The sequence below is a fragment of the Artibeus jamaicensis genome, unplaced genomic scaffold, assembly GCF_021234435.1.
Source record: "Artibeus jamaicensis isolate MK-2021 breed Jamaican fruit bat unplaced genomic scaffold, CSHL_Jam_final scaffold_1019, whole genome shotgun sequence".
NCBI classification, from domain to species: Eukaryota; Metazoa; Chordata; class Mammalia; order Chiroptera; family Phyllostomidae; genus Artibeus; species Artibeus jamaicensis.
Genome location: NW_026522025.1, coordinates 1,957,154 through 1,972,234, shown reverse-complemented (window position 1 = coordinate 1,972,234; position 15,081 = coordinate 1,957,154). Strand labels below are relative to the sequence as shown.

The following is a 15,081-nucleotide window of genomic DNA, read 5'->3' as shown; positions in this document are numbered from 1 at the left end:
CTTAGAACTGTCAGATTAGCAAAGGGATTTTCTTTACTGCTAACTATATAGTTGAGTACACTTACTAGAATTGATCCTGAAGGTCTTTTAACTAACTCACTGAGTTGGCACATCTTCTATGAGCCAAGCATTGTGCTTGACACTAAGTGAGTGACAATGTACCAATACCAAGGTGCTCAGAGTCCAAGGTGGTAGATTAGTAAACTAATAATAATATATTGTAACAAATGATATTATTATTGTAATAATGATATATATACATATGTAACAAATATACATAGGGTGCTAGAGAAACAAGTGGGCCCTGTTTGTGTGATATGCCTGTGTGTGTCTTTGTGGGTCTGAATGATATTAAAAGGCAGTACCTTTTCCATGGCTACAAATAGCACTCTGTCCAACTATGACTTATGTTATAAGGGAATGGGCAAGTGAATCTTAACATCATAGTTTATCTGTTTAAAAGGGTATTTATTGAGCTTCTATTATGTGCTAGGAAAAGTTATCACTAGGACTTAAAAAGTGTATGCAACAGAGATCAGAACTAAGTAGCACAGGAAAAGTTCATGTACACCAGTGTTTCTTAGGCTAGAGCATGATACAAGCATTTAAAAGCATGGGCTAGTTCAGTAAAACCATTTCCCACTTACATTCTATATAAGATATAGTTGTAAATTTTATATAAACTGACTATATACTTTGGATACTCTTTATGAGAATTTCCACAGGACCTCTCCATCCACCCTCTGCTATGTGTTTTTTAATTTTTTTCATCCTCACCTGAGGATATGTTTGTATTGATTTGAGAGAGAGAGAGAGAGACATTATTTCCCCCAATCAGTAGGACTGGTAACTGATAGTATCTGTGGGAGAAAAGAGAGGGACAAGATAAGAATGATGTATAGGTTTGGGCTTAACTAACAAAAGATTTATTTAGTATTCATTCAGTAAATTCTGATTGCATACCTACTCCATGTCTGCTACTGGTCTAACTTATGGGAATAAGGCTGTGGACAAAGCAGTCTTTCCATAAAGGAGCTTGTACCTAATCCAAAAAAATGAAATTGAATGCAGATGATTGCCAAAAATCTACATTTCAATTTTTAAAACTTGATGAGACAAGTACTTAGCTTGTCTGCCTGTGGTGCAGTGCCACATACTGTTGGTTCCTGAACTGTAGGTGGCAAGCTAAACAATAATCCAGTTCCTCCTGAACGTCTCTACCTGAATGAACACCGCAGGTCCACTCTGTACAAAACTGTCTTTACCCCACAGCCCATCTCCTTACTCAGGTTAATGCTCATCGTCAGCCCAAACCAAAAGTGTTCACTCGAGTCGCTGAGGAACTTGCTACCCTTTGAAACTGTTCAAATGATGATGAATTGAGATTTTTATGACTTTTTCCTTTTTGTGTGTTCAAATGGGGGGTATTTTTGTATCAGCATCAAATTTGTTACCCTTCTTTGTTAATTGAGAAGTTTCTTGCTCTTAGAGTTATTAGAGTTTATTCTGTACCCATTATCTTGATTCTGCCCCCACTAACCTCTCTAACAAGGTGGGAGGGGTAAGGGATCTCTCTTGCATTTTTATCCTCTTCCTCTCTATTGGTTTCTTCATCCTAAAAAATATTAAAATCTTCTCATCCTATTAAAAAAAACATTCCTTCAAACTCAGTTTTCCTTCTCAAGCTTTAGTTTCAGCTTTCCTTTTTTTTTTTTTCCACAGCCAGGCTTCTTAGAGTGATCTATACTAGATAACTCTGTATCATCATTTTCTGTTCACTTAAGTCACTACAAGTTGGCTTCTCTCTACCATGTGATTATAGTTGAATTTAACCAGTAGGGTCAGATAATAGTTTTTGTAAGATTCCATGCTATGCCACCTCTTTCATTTTCACAGCCACCTTTGTGGGTCATTATTAGTCACATTCTACAGTGGGGATGCAAAGACACTTGCTCAAAGTCGTACAGAAAATGGTATTAAATGCCAAGTCTTCTGGTTATAAATTCAGCTGTCTTCGTGGTGGTTTCTTCTCGTAATACCATAGCTATCTCTTTCTTACTTCTCATTCTACTGATCCTGTTTACAGTGCTTTGCTCCATTGAAATTTTCTTAGACTTTGCTTCTAACAATTAACTTTCTTATCTTTTGACAACTGTCCATTTCTTACTTTCTCTTCCTTCACCAGTTGAAATATTTATATATATTTACATATTTATGTATATAATGTATAATTATATATGTATACTCTGTAAACTTATCACTTTTGTTTCTTTTATTTTTTTAACTGATTGATCTTACTCATTTCTATAATATCAGCTGTTTATACTGATGACCTCCAAATCTACGTCTTTTCTAGGCCTTTCCCCCGAGATTTTTTTCCAGCTGCTTACCAGATGTTTCTGCCTGGATATCCTGCAGCTTCCTCAAATTTGTTCTGAGAACTGGTCTCAGTATCCTCTCTCACCAGATATAACCCCTCTCCACCCACCCAGTCACCCAAATCTTGGTGTCATACTCACCTCTTCCATTTTTTTTCTTTTGATCCTTAAATCTAATTGCTCAACAGTTCCCATCAGTTTTGCTGAAGTATATTTTAAGTCTGTCCCCTTTGTTCAAGTCCCACTGGTACTGCTCAAATATAAGTACTCATGTGCTTGCACCTGGACCTTCGAAACAAGTGTCCTTTCTCATGTCCTCCGGTCTAATCTGCCACATGCCACCACCCCACCCCAAACACACACATGCACACATACAGCCATCAGTTATTCCCTTGAACAGTCCTCTGCCTAAAAACCTGTAGCGATTTCCCTGTACTGTCAGAGTGAAGTCCAGATACCTTTGTTTGTAGTTTTAGGACTGTCACAGTCAAATTCCATCAAACCTTTGGTCCTTCTTGCCAGTCTACATTTCTCTCCCATGCATAGAGTTAATGATTCAGTTTGCTTTTCTGGATTTTTTTATTGAGATTTTAAAATACCCAGTTTCTTGCTTGGGTTTTTTTCTCTAGCTAGAATTTAACTCCCCATTTGCCATTCATTACCCAGACTCCACAATGTTGATATCATTTTTTAAGGTATGGGTTAAATATTAACACTTATGTGAAGCCTTACACAGTCTTCTTCACTGGTCCTAGAGTAACTAATCACTGTCTCCTTTATTTTCCTGTAGCCTTTGCTTATGTTCTCATTGTATCACTTATCACACTGAAAAGGACATATTTGCAACTAAATATATCTTCCTTTATAATGGAAATTTCTTGAGGTTTGGAACTATGTTTCATTCTTTGTGTCCTTACCTTTTAACTGGGTGTTTTGACGCAATAAGTAGTTAGTGAAAGGAACATCTGCCTCAGTTTTAAGCTCGCCTTAATGCCAAGTATGTATGAGTCCTAATTTTTGTCTCAAACAATTTGGTTATTATCTCCTCTAGGGAGTTTGACCTATTCCTCCAGTGCATTAAATGTTCTCCTCTGAACTTACCTGTCATAATGATCATCACTAGGTATTATCTTTATATCTTTAATACAGGTTCAGGCAGTGTGGCACTTAGTAGGGGGTTTATAAATATCTGTTAAATGATAAAAGGAATAAATGAATGTAATAAACAGCTAATATAGAATCATAAATTATTTTAGCTATTTTTAAAATTCTGAATAAATAGCTTTTCTGTGTTCTAAGAATTTTAGGGCAACCATGACTGAACCAAGAGATGATTATTCTCATCAGCAAACATTAAAAAAAACAGATTGTTTATCTCATTTTTTTAGAAAAAGCTTTTCCTAACCTGTTAGACGGCTGATAAGAAAATCCGAAGAGATTGGGAGTTCCTTATACATAATTAAGTAGCTCATTCTTGCAGATACTTCAATAATTCATATTTGAAATATACTTATTTTCAACAAAATCGGCTTTTTAGATACCTCTCTTTGCAGACGTTGGCATAGGACTTCACTTTCTGGGCTCTTACGAGATTTGGGAACTCTATACTTTGTGAAGACAAAATGAATAACGTGTTACATAGGCTCAAAATTAAAATCACCATCCTAGTATAAAGTGAAGTCCCATTGTTATGGGAAAGGGCTGTGATTTCATTGACAATTGAATTAGGAGAAAGAGGGTGGATAGATATGGGGGACTAAAGCAAAGGGGGTGAGAAAAGAGATGATATGTAGAACAATCCCTTTCTTTTCATCTGTGTTCTCTAACCCTGCTTCTTTTTTTTTAAGATTTTATTTATTTGTTTTTAGAGAGAGTGGAAGGGAGGTAGGAAAAGAGAGAGAGAAACATCAGTGTGTGGTTGCCTCTCATGTGCCCCCAACCAGGGGCCTGGCCCCGGCCTGCAACCCAGGCATGTGCCCTGACTGGGAATTGGACCGGTGACCCACTGGTTCTCAGGCCAGCACTCAGTCCGCTGAGCCACAGCAGCCAGGGTGCAACCCTGCTTCTTAAGCTGATGCCTCTTAAAGGGAGGGGTGAGTGCTTGAGTACTAGGCAAGACTAATTGGAGGCTGAGATGATAGCTTTATACTTGCCCTTTGTTTCTTTCCACTTGCCTGTCAACCTGGGTGTGCATCCTAAAGGAACATGTAGTGAGCTTTAAGGATCTGAGTCTTTACCTATTTAAGTCTTAGCCTCAAATTTCTAGGGAACTTCATGCTCCAGATATTTGCCTGCCTGAAATACAGAGGCCAATTCGAGCATAGTTGTGGTCTTAGTAAATGTGTTGTTTTGTGAAGGAGCTTCCCTCACTGGCTTGAAATAAGAAGGGTCTTTTAAATATTTAAGCTGTTGGATTGCTAGAATCAGGAGGAGGTGCTCTACAAATTAAAACACTGAAGTAGGATTAGGATCACAAGTAGAACCAAGGCTTCCGTGAGAAATAATGATAGTCAGAATAGCAGATAGACTACTCGGGTAAGGACCATTCATTTTTATTCATCTGATAAGTATATGTTCATTACCTTCTCTACTCAAACCTTTGGGAGGACTGTCTTTAAAATAAGACGAAAAATGTTACAGTTCTGGGCACTGATGCTTGATTATTCCCAAGAATGCTACTGAGTTGAATGGAGTAAAAATCTTGGCTTCCTAACTTGGAGCTGTTAGACTCACTAGATCATTAGTTTTTAAAATTGTTTCATGGTGTCCTGAGAGCCATCTGCATCGCCCCAGCTGTCAAAGATCTGAGGAAGAAAAGGCCAAGCCCCAAGAGCATTAGGCTGCCCATTGGCATCTCCCAGCATCAGAGTGGCCTTACTTTTCATATATTATGTGCACTTTGATTTTCTACAATGTTTTGCTTGGTGTGGGGGAAGTAGGTAACCCTGTGAAAAGAAGTTTGAAAATCATTGATGAGAAATCTTTAAAATCCCTTCTTGCTTTAAAATCTGATTATATGACTAGCTGAACTATAACATCCCCTCTAAGTTTTATGAGTCTTTGTTTCTAAGTTTCTCTTAATGCTTTTTTGGCAAATATTTATCTCTAAGTTAGGCTCTTCTGTATCAACTAAAGGATGAAATAGTTTCCCCATTTTTGTAATTTGAGTATATAGCGCTCTGAATTTTAAAAGATAGAAATTGTATTCATTAAGTAACTCCATAGATTTTATTTATTGAGCATAGTACAGACAGGCATTTAGCCAGATACCTTGCTGAGACGTTCTTCTTATCCAAGGCATTAGTATTTGTTAGTATTCACAACTCAGTTCAAATATTTAAGTCTCAGTATGGTGTTTTTTTTTTTTTATTGATTGATTGATTTTAGAGAGAGAAGGGGTGGGGGAAGAGAGACGTCGAGCAGACCTCCCATAAGCGCCCGCAACTTAGGAACATGCCCTGACCAAATCTAACCAGCACTCTTTCAGTTCACAGAACAATGTTCCAACTAACTGAGCCATGCAGTCAGGGCTCAGTATTTTTAACCCTAGGATAGGACATCCTATCCTAACCTAGAAATCACCAGCCTAGTTCATATTTTGAAGCTGCTTTAAATTGTAATATTTTAAAGCTCAACTAATGTTGCTGGAAACAAAATAAACTGAGCATGTTTATCAGTACCCCCCATGTACTACATTCTCAATAGATATTTATTTAATTTAAGGCATCATTATTACATTTAGTAGCCTGCAGTTTGCAAAGAGCTTTCATATATAGTATATTTTATATTATCTTCCAGTGTTACTGAGGATAGTGTGCCATATTTCATTATTGAAAAGTTTGAGAACCATTGCAGTAAGGAGGTACCAAGTTAAAAAATGCTACTCCTTCCTTACCTGACAAATACAGATTAGTGTGAGCTTTCTGAAAGTCTCAGATGGTTTACTTTGTCTCTGCTGTCTCCAGTTGCACCTGTTGCCTCATTTATTTAGCAGATATTTATTGAGCATTTAATTGTGCTACCAGAGGCTAGGGAAGAAACAGACAAAACTCCTTGTCTTCATTAGGTTTATAAGCATCCTTTATTTTCCCTCAGTGTCCAACCTTTAGTCTAGGGATATCACAGCAAGTTTAGAAATATATGTAAGCTTTAAACAGGAAAATATTAAGCTTCGCTTTAGCAAATGGCTTCTTATTTAATAAAACTTTATAATGCTAAATGTGATTACATAACTTACATTTTGGAATGTGATTTTGTAAAGTCAATATGAAACTAATCAAGACTTTCTTTAAATAGCAAAGCACCGATGTTCATATGGTTAGTGATAGTGATGGAGATGACTTTGAAGATGCTCCCGAATTTGGGGTGGATGACGGAGAAGTATTCGGCATGGCATCATCTGCCCTGAGAAAATCTCCAATGAGTGAGTATTAATAGCTCTTTGGGCCCAGCATTATATATAATTCTCCCTCCTATTGCAGAAACTTATGAAGAGTAGAAAACTTGAAAGCTTCTTACAGACTTTCAGGTTTGGAGAGATAAAATATAGCAAGTAGGCATTATTCATTAGAACTAGAGCCTGTTGCCTCTTGAGTTTTGATTTTATTAAGCCCAATGATTCCCTATGCTTTGGTAAAGTTCATTAACAATGCAAGGGAATGTAACTTGTTTCACATATATAGTTAGCTATGAATATGTTTCTTTACCTTAAACCTAGAGGCTGGTAAATAGCTGGACTTTCTGTGAGTATAGTTGTTTCCCCACATCTAATTGGACGTATCAATTTTAAGGGTAGTAGTAATGCTACTTTTCCATTCACTGGTACTCATCTTTGGAAGGGAAAGAAAATAAACTACGTGTACTGTCTCCCTCATTTCCACCTTACAAGATACATACTTTAAATCACAAGATACATACTTTAAATCGCAAGTGGTTGCTATATGCAAAATCACCATTAAAATAAGCCCTCAAATGGCTCATCTACTCAGAATTAGGGAACTCCTGGGGGGCAGAAAGAGATGTTTGCATTAAATTCACTATTTTCCTAATTAACAGGTTTTTAAAATAAATTGAGATTCTTTCTATATAATTTAATCACAAGATGTCATTCGAAGAAAACACTGAAATTTTAATTGATGCTTGGCACATTTAAAATGCTTATTAGCAGAATTGTGTCAGTTGTTTTTCCAAAATTTATGGGCTTAGAATTTTTTTAACTTTCTTTTTTAAGATTTGATGAAATCTCCTAATGTATGTTAAGTTAAAATGTCTCCTCATATATCACAGAAGCTAAAATTTAATTTTATTTCCTCTTTATTGATTAAATATATTTCTTATATGTGGGAGTAGATGTTATGTGGTTTGTTTTTTGTGTCTATTTGTTTTGTTTTTTTTGTTTTTGTTTTTTCTTTTGTTTGTTTTTTAGTGCCAGAAAACGCAGAAAATGAAGGAGATGCCTTATTACAATTTACAGCAGAGTTTTCTTCAAGGTAGGGTTAGGACATTAACTATATAAAATTGATGTTATTTTAATGTCACTGTGATTTTTCTGGAGCAATTTTAGTCATAGATTGTTTTAATTTTTTTATTAAAATATTTAAAGTATACATTTATATATTTATATAGTCCTGATAGTGAAACCTATAGTATTCAATGTCAGATAACTAGTTAACCATTTATGTCACTTCAGAGATGTATTTGTCTTATCTCTGTATCTTTCTTTATTGAAGCACAATAAAAGGATCATTAATTTATTATGTTGATTGTATTCCCAAAGGGTAGGTTATAAAATGCTACTTTTTAGTATAGCCTAGGATAAATAAAATATGCTTTAAAATAATGCTACTTTAAGAGGTAATTTAAAATGTGAGCGAATTTTTCTTTTAATTTTTGATTTGAAATCATTCAGCATTTCTTTTAGTAGCCTAATATAGCATGTTTTATATGAATTTGAGAGTCTCCTAAGGTGTTTAAGTAAAGAGGATTTAAATATTGAACTCCAAATTTTCATGTAAATGACATTTATTTTTAGTTCTATTTTCTAAATGTGCTACTATAATTTGGAAACTTTGCAGGATACCATTTTTTCCCTCACTGTTGAACTTCCAGAATAAATGAACTAAAATGCAAAGTTAAAGCCACAGGAGCTAGGGAAGTCTTGTGAAAGTGGGTAAAGAGGAATTACCACTTACCACTTACAAATGATATGGTTTTGTGGCACTTGTTAAATACATTTGCCACATGTATGTAAAATTCTAGTGTTCCATTGTATCAGTATAGGCCAAGAATAGTAGAAATTAATGAAGCTTATTTCTAAGCCTTTAAGGAAATGTTTTAATGTTTGATCCATACATAGGTAACATTAGTTCAAATTTACTTAAGTCATTGCTTAGACTTGTGTTTCTATGAAGTGAATTTAAAATGTATTTTAATTAATAGACACATTTTTCCTATAGATATGGAGACTGCCATCCTGTATTTTTTATTGGCTCATTAGAAGCTGCTTTTCAAGAGGCCTTCTATGTGAAAGCCCGAGATGTAAGTGCAATCTTACCTTTTCCGATAAAGTACATCGCATAGTTTTACTGCCAGGCTTGAGGCAGTGCTTAATGTTTTCCCTTTTTTCAAATTGAAAACTTGATTTTGTTTCTGGTTCATCTACCAACCTAATAATCATCACCACTATGACCGCTTCAGAGGGGCAGTAGTTTGATAGGGTGCTGCTGGCTATTGGCAGAAGACCATCAAACAGGGTTTGGGGTTTTTTGGTACAGAACTAAAAAAGAGTGGACATGCTTAGAAGGGACCAGGCTAGTTCTTTGTATTTTTTTTTTCATTTATGTGATTGACAGGTTCTTGCTAAAGGATTTGTCCGTTGGTCTTTCCCCAAAATGATTATTCCTTCTAGTAGTATATATCTAATAACTGCAATATTTTCCCCCCAAAAATCACTTTAGAAAACAAAAAAGATTCTTTCTTAAACTCAAAATGGGTTTTGTGATATTGAAATAAAGTAGATTGAAGTTTATAACAAGAATTCAAAAGGCACATTTTGAGCAAGAGGGTTCAGTGCGATCACTCTGTGCACACAGCATTCAAGAGCTCAGTGTTCTGACTCCTGCCTGTTTGTACAGCTTCAGCTTTTCCCATTCCCTGCCTTACACCTAATAAATCTGGCAATAATGTACCATTTGTATTTTCCCATCTTATTCTTTTTTCATGTTTCTCCACTGTCAGGAATGCCTTTCCTCCTGCTCTTTACCTGGTTGACTCCACACTTCCTCTGAGATTTTCCGATACTCCCTATTATATTGACTGCACCTGTTCCTTTAGTATTTTTTCAGTGGTACCCTCTGTTCTTATTATACTTAATATATTGCTTATAATTATTCATTCTTTCTCTAAATATTTTTTTGAGATTTTATTTTCTTTTTTAGCAGTGACCGTGTACCTTACATCCTTATACATAGCAGATACTCTGTGTGCATAATGAATAAAAGAAAAAGAGAGGAAGGAACAGTGTGTAGATGGAGTAGAAGGAAAGTTGTTAGAATTAAAGAGAGTGCAGAATTTTGAGAATAGAGTACAAGATTGCCTCTGAAATTTCTAGTTTTTAGTTTATGTTAAACTCTGACCTAAAGAGAAATTTATTATAAACAAGTTTATAAAATTGAATTCCAAGGCAAACTTAGAGCTATTACTGACAGTTTAATGAAGTAGATTAAGAAATAATAAGCATTGCCCTGGCCAGGTGGCTCAGTTGGTTGGAGTGTTGTCCCCGTACACCAGGAGGTTGCCGGTTTGATACCTGATACCTCATCAGGGCACATGCTTATGTTGTGGGTTAGATCCCTGGGTAGGGGCACATAAGGCAGGCAACCACCTGATGTTTCTCTTTCACATCGATGTCTCAGTGTCTCTCCCTTTCTCCTTTTCCCCCTCTCATTTCCTTCTCCCTGTCCTTCTCCCTTCCTTTCTCTCTAAAATCAATAAAACATATCCTCAGGTGAGGATTAAAAAAGAGAAAAGAAAGAAATAGAAACATTAACTGTTTTTTACCCTAACAATAGTAGAATAACATTTATAAAGACTATTTTAAGCATCTATTTTTAACTCTTAAATCTATATAAAATAGACATTATTTTTGAAGAAATACATGTTAGTAGTTTCCACAAATGCAGGTTTATGGAAAACACTGTTTAACCATTAACCACAGATTAATGGTTAATTTTACAATGTATGTTTTTCCATAATTTTATTATATTTTTGATAACTGTATTTGTGCATATTTAATGTTAGATTGAGTCATGTTATAATGTTGATAAAACAGCTTATTTTCACCTTTTAATATTATATGATTTTTAAATTATATTTTATATTTTAACTTTTTATTAAAATGGTTTTAACACAGAAAAAGTAAAACAGAATAGTACAATAAAACCCAAATTCCCTTTACCTAGATTTAATAATTACTAAAATTTTGCCATATTAGCTTCTGTATACAAGGCATTTAAAAGTTTTAAAGGCATTTTAAGCTTTAATAGCCTCAAAAGTTTAACTGCTACTCACTTATAAAAGAGCAGTATTTGAAATTTAATTATTTATAATTTTGTACTTACTTAAATATGGGAATTTGATGAATAGTTTTTATGATAAATTTTTGTTTTATTTCTTTTTTGATTGAAAATGGCAAACATTAACTGGAACAGACAATAAATTTAAATTTTACTATTGAAATTTCACAAAAACAAATGATTTTTTAAGTTTGTAGTAGTTAAATGTTTGAAATTATTAAAACTTAAAACTGCACAAAAGCATTTAAGATACCCTTATATATTCATTATTTTTTACTAAAGCATTTCAAAGTATATTATTGACATCATATTTTACTCCTAAAGACATCTGCATGCATTTTACAAAAATAATGATATTCTTGTACATCATCACAGTACAATTATCATGTCTAACAAAATTAATAACAATTCCCAAAAGATATAAGATATCATCTAATATCTTTTTCAATTATTTCTTTCAGAACTACAATCTACTCAAGAAACATGAATTATATTTGGCTGATAGATTTCTTAAACCTCTTTTAAGCAAGCACCACATCCCCCGCTTTTTTAAATTGTATTTGCTTTGTGAAGATATTAAACTAGAAGACTTTTACATTGTTCCAAATTCTGGATTTGTGTGATTGTTTCCTTGTGATATTATTTTAATTGTTCCTTTCCATATTTTTTTTTTCTGAGAAATAGACATTAGGTTTAAATGCTTTGTTCAATTCAGGTTGAACTGTTGTTTTTGCAAGAATGCTTTGTAAAATGCTGAATATTATAACAATTTTTAGTGGTTATAGAGCCTCTCATTATATGGCCATGCTATTGTATTTAAGCAATCACTTATTGGACATAAACACATTTGAAAGTGTATCTAATTATAGCTTTAAAATAATTTAGTTTTCAATTCAATGTTTGATGAGAATGTATTTGAGATGTATCTGTCTCTGCTTTCCAGCAAGATTGTTAAGCAGTTGAATAATGTACACTGGAGCTCCCCAAATCAGTATAGACCTCTTTTATTTTATTTTATTTTATTTTATTTTATTTTATTTCATTTCATTTCATTTCATTTCATTTTTCTAGATAATATTTTATTTTATTTTTTGTTTATTTTTTTACAATTTATTTAATTATTGTTCAAGTACAGTTTTCTGTTTTTTACTCCCATCCCAGCCCACCCCCCCCAGCATAGACCTCTTTAAAATCCCATTTTAAAAGCTACTTCCAAATGCGCTATGACTCTCGTAAACATTCTAACATTAAATGAAGATACTTATTTAAATATACACTATATAATAGACAAAAGAACTTTTACTAAGTTAGCGCCTTGGTGTTTTAACAGATGAAAATCATTGGTTCATACAATTAAATGTTTTGCTTTGTATTAGATTTCTACCAAAATCCATTGACCTCTTCAGACTCCTAACTGTCCTTATCTTCCCTCCTTGCCCACAGATTTTTTTCTTTTCTCGTTTCTCTTTTCCAAGTTAAAGATCAACAGTTTATGCATTATTTACTGTACTCTAAATTTAAGTAAAATTAATCCACATGATAGATGAATTATGCAAAATTAAATCTAAGCAGGTACATCATTTATTATGGTCATCAACCAAATGATACACATAGAATATCAACATTAATATTGTTGGGATGAGGGAGCTCAGAAAAGCTAAATGACTGGCCCAAAGACACATAAAGTTAGTAGTAGAAACTAAATATGAACTCAGATGTCCAACACAGGTTAAGTATTGGTTTATACTATACCACCATACTAGTTTTCCATGCTGACTGCTGTGCTGTGTAATTCATTCACCAAGCCTTGTCTCCTTTTTCATATTTCTCATTTGAGAGTTAAAAACAAATCTTTTTCAACATTATTTTTTAAAACTTCCAAATGAATCATTTTTAAGAGAACAATTTGCTGATATTCACATATTTTATGGCAAGTGTGACCAATACTGTGGTAGTCTTACTAAATTTCTTTCATCTTAAATATCACATGTTTACTTTAAACTGTGGGAGGCACATTAATTTTACCAAGGCAACAGATGAGCTTCAAGCACCAGCATTCTTCACTTGAAGTGAGAAATTGAGTTCCAAGAGTAAATAAAAACAAGATTGAAGGTTTAAATCCTCTGCTAGGCTTCTTGAACTTATATACTCATTAAATGTTTATTGGAGTGGTGGGATTACAAAGGATTTGGGGAGCTTCATCAACTCGTATATAGTTAATCACTAAGTAAAACACTACATTTGATAAAGTGTTTCTCACAATGCCACATTCAATCCATCTTAATGAAAACTGCTTCAAACTGATTTCATTTGAGAGCACTTCTTGGTGAGAGTGCTCATAGTTCTTTCTGCCTTTTTCATGAGGAATTTACAATACTGTCCAAAGCAGAGCTCCAGCTTGAGTCAGGTATTTTTAAGTTCTTGTGTTTAAGTATATTGCAACAAAGTTTGACGTTTGACAATGGGTTGAGAAGTTTTATGACCCCCTCCCTTTCTCTTCACTATTAGGGATGTTCATTCAATTGAAAGCAATAAATATTTATCATATTCCAAATTCGGTGTAGAGGTTTCCTGTCCTTGAGATGCCCACAGTCTAGTAGGGAAGATAAGAAAATATAAAGATCTATATAACATAACATGGTTTAGAAGCAAAGAGGAGAGGTACATCATCTACTTTAGAGGTTCAGGGAGATTTCTTGAGGTACCTCTGACCTGAATCTTATAGGATGACTAATACTTAGGCAAATAACAGAGGGAAAAAGTCTAAATTTAGCAAAAGTGAGAAGATTAAAGTGAGAAATACAAACCAAAATATTAAGACAGAGACCAAAAAATGCAAGACAGAGAGTTGGATCGCAAGGCACGGGACTGGGAAGATCAGCAAGGGCCAAGACCTGGGGGGGGTTGTAGTTCCCAGCTTACCTCACAAATTAAAGGTATTTGTTGAGTGAAACTTATATTTTATTTTTAGATAAGTGAATAAACAGTAGTTTGCTTCCTTAATTAAGGTTGCAGAAAAGTTATTTCTGGCTATGTCATGAGTCCCTGGTTGTTTCTTAAAAGAAGGTTCTTTTTCTCCTTCAAGCCTTTACAACTCTCATTTTTGCTGAATTCTCTTCACAACAAAAACTACCCCAGAGAATGAGTAGACATTTGTAGTAACTAAAAATCAACAGCAATAAAAAGTCCAGTGCCAGGGTTGAAGGATTATTCCTTTTCCAGCATCCCATGGGAAGACGGGCTTTGATAACAGTAATCCTGTTATATCTCCTTAGATCTTTACTTCGGACTAATGCTGTTCCCAAACGTCACACACAAATTAGGGAAACCCGTGCTCAGTTTTTGATTTCCCACTTAGTTACACTGTGGCCCCGAACAAGGTAGGAGCCTATTTCTAATCTGGGGGAGAGAGGTGGAGAAAAGATGATGATGACGATGGTGATGATAATGATGATATCTACTTTATACCACGTGGTAAGGATTAAATGCTACTCATAAATGCACTGAGTACTGTGGCTGTGGTGCTGTTAAGCAGTTTTGGACAAATTTGAGAAATTTTTATAAAATAACTAAGTTGATTTTTCTCATGTAATTTATGAACTAGTTCTGAGAACAGACCTGGATTGGAATTTTGAGAACATCTATGAGCATGTACAGCACTACAATGAATACTTTGCTTTAAAGGGGCCTGTGATCAAGTTTTATTACTTTGGAAAAAAAATGAGCCCTGGCTGGTGTGGCTCTGTAAATTGAGTGCCAGCCTACAAACCAAAGGGTCACCAGATAGATTCCCAGTCAGGGCACATGCCTGGGTGGCGGGCCAAGTCCCCAGCAGGGGGCGCTTCAGAGGCAGCCACACAGGGATGTTTCTCCCTTCTCTTTCTCCCTCCCCTTTCTAAAAATAAATATATCTTTTTTAAAAATTAAAAACATGAGCCTATCTTAAAGTTGTGAAGTAGTATTATTTCTACTTCTTCATGTTAAATATAAATACCATCACTGATCAGTGTTTTTTAAGAAAAATAAGTTCTACACTAATCTGAAGCCATCACTCTATTTGGTAAGTTTCCAACACTCTGTCATCCAGAAAAACTAGGCAAACGAACTTATTTGTGCTTTGGAAAATATGC

The 15,081-nt window shown here is 34.5% G+C and overlaps 1 protein-coding gene across 1 annotated transcript in view; it reads left to right on the top strand.

The window, feature by feature from the left end:
* The window catches only part of FAF1 (Fas associated factor 1), a 410,524-nt gene that overhangs the window by 260,945 nt on the left and 134,498 nt on the right, over positions 1–15,081 (top strand). Inside the window, exons 10-12 of the mRNA XM_053655563.1 lie at positions 6,675–6,801; positions 7,804–7,867; positions 8,834–8,915. Of these exons, the coding sequence (XP_053511538.1) occupies positions 6,675–6,801; positions 7,804–7,867; positions 8,834–8,915 (273 nt within the window). The remainder of the gene's footprint in view (positions 1–6,674; positions 6,802–7,803; positions 7,868–8,833; positions 8,916–15,081) is intronic.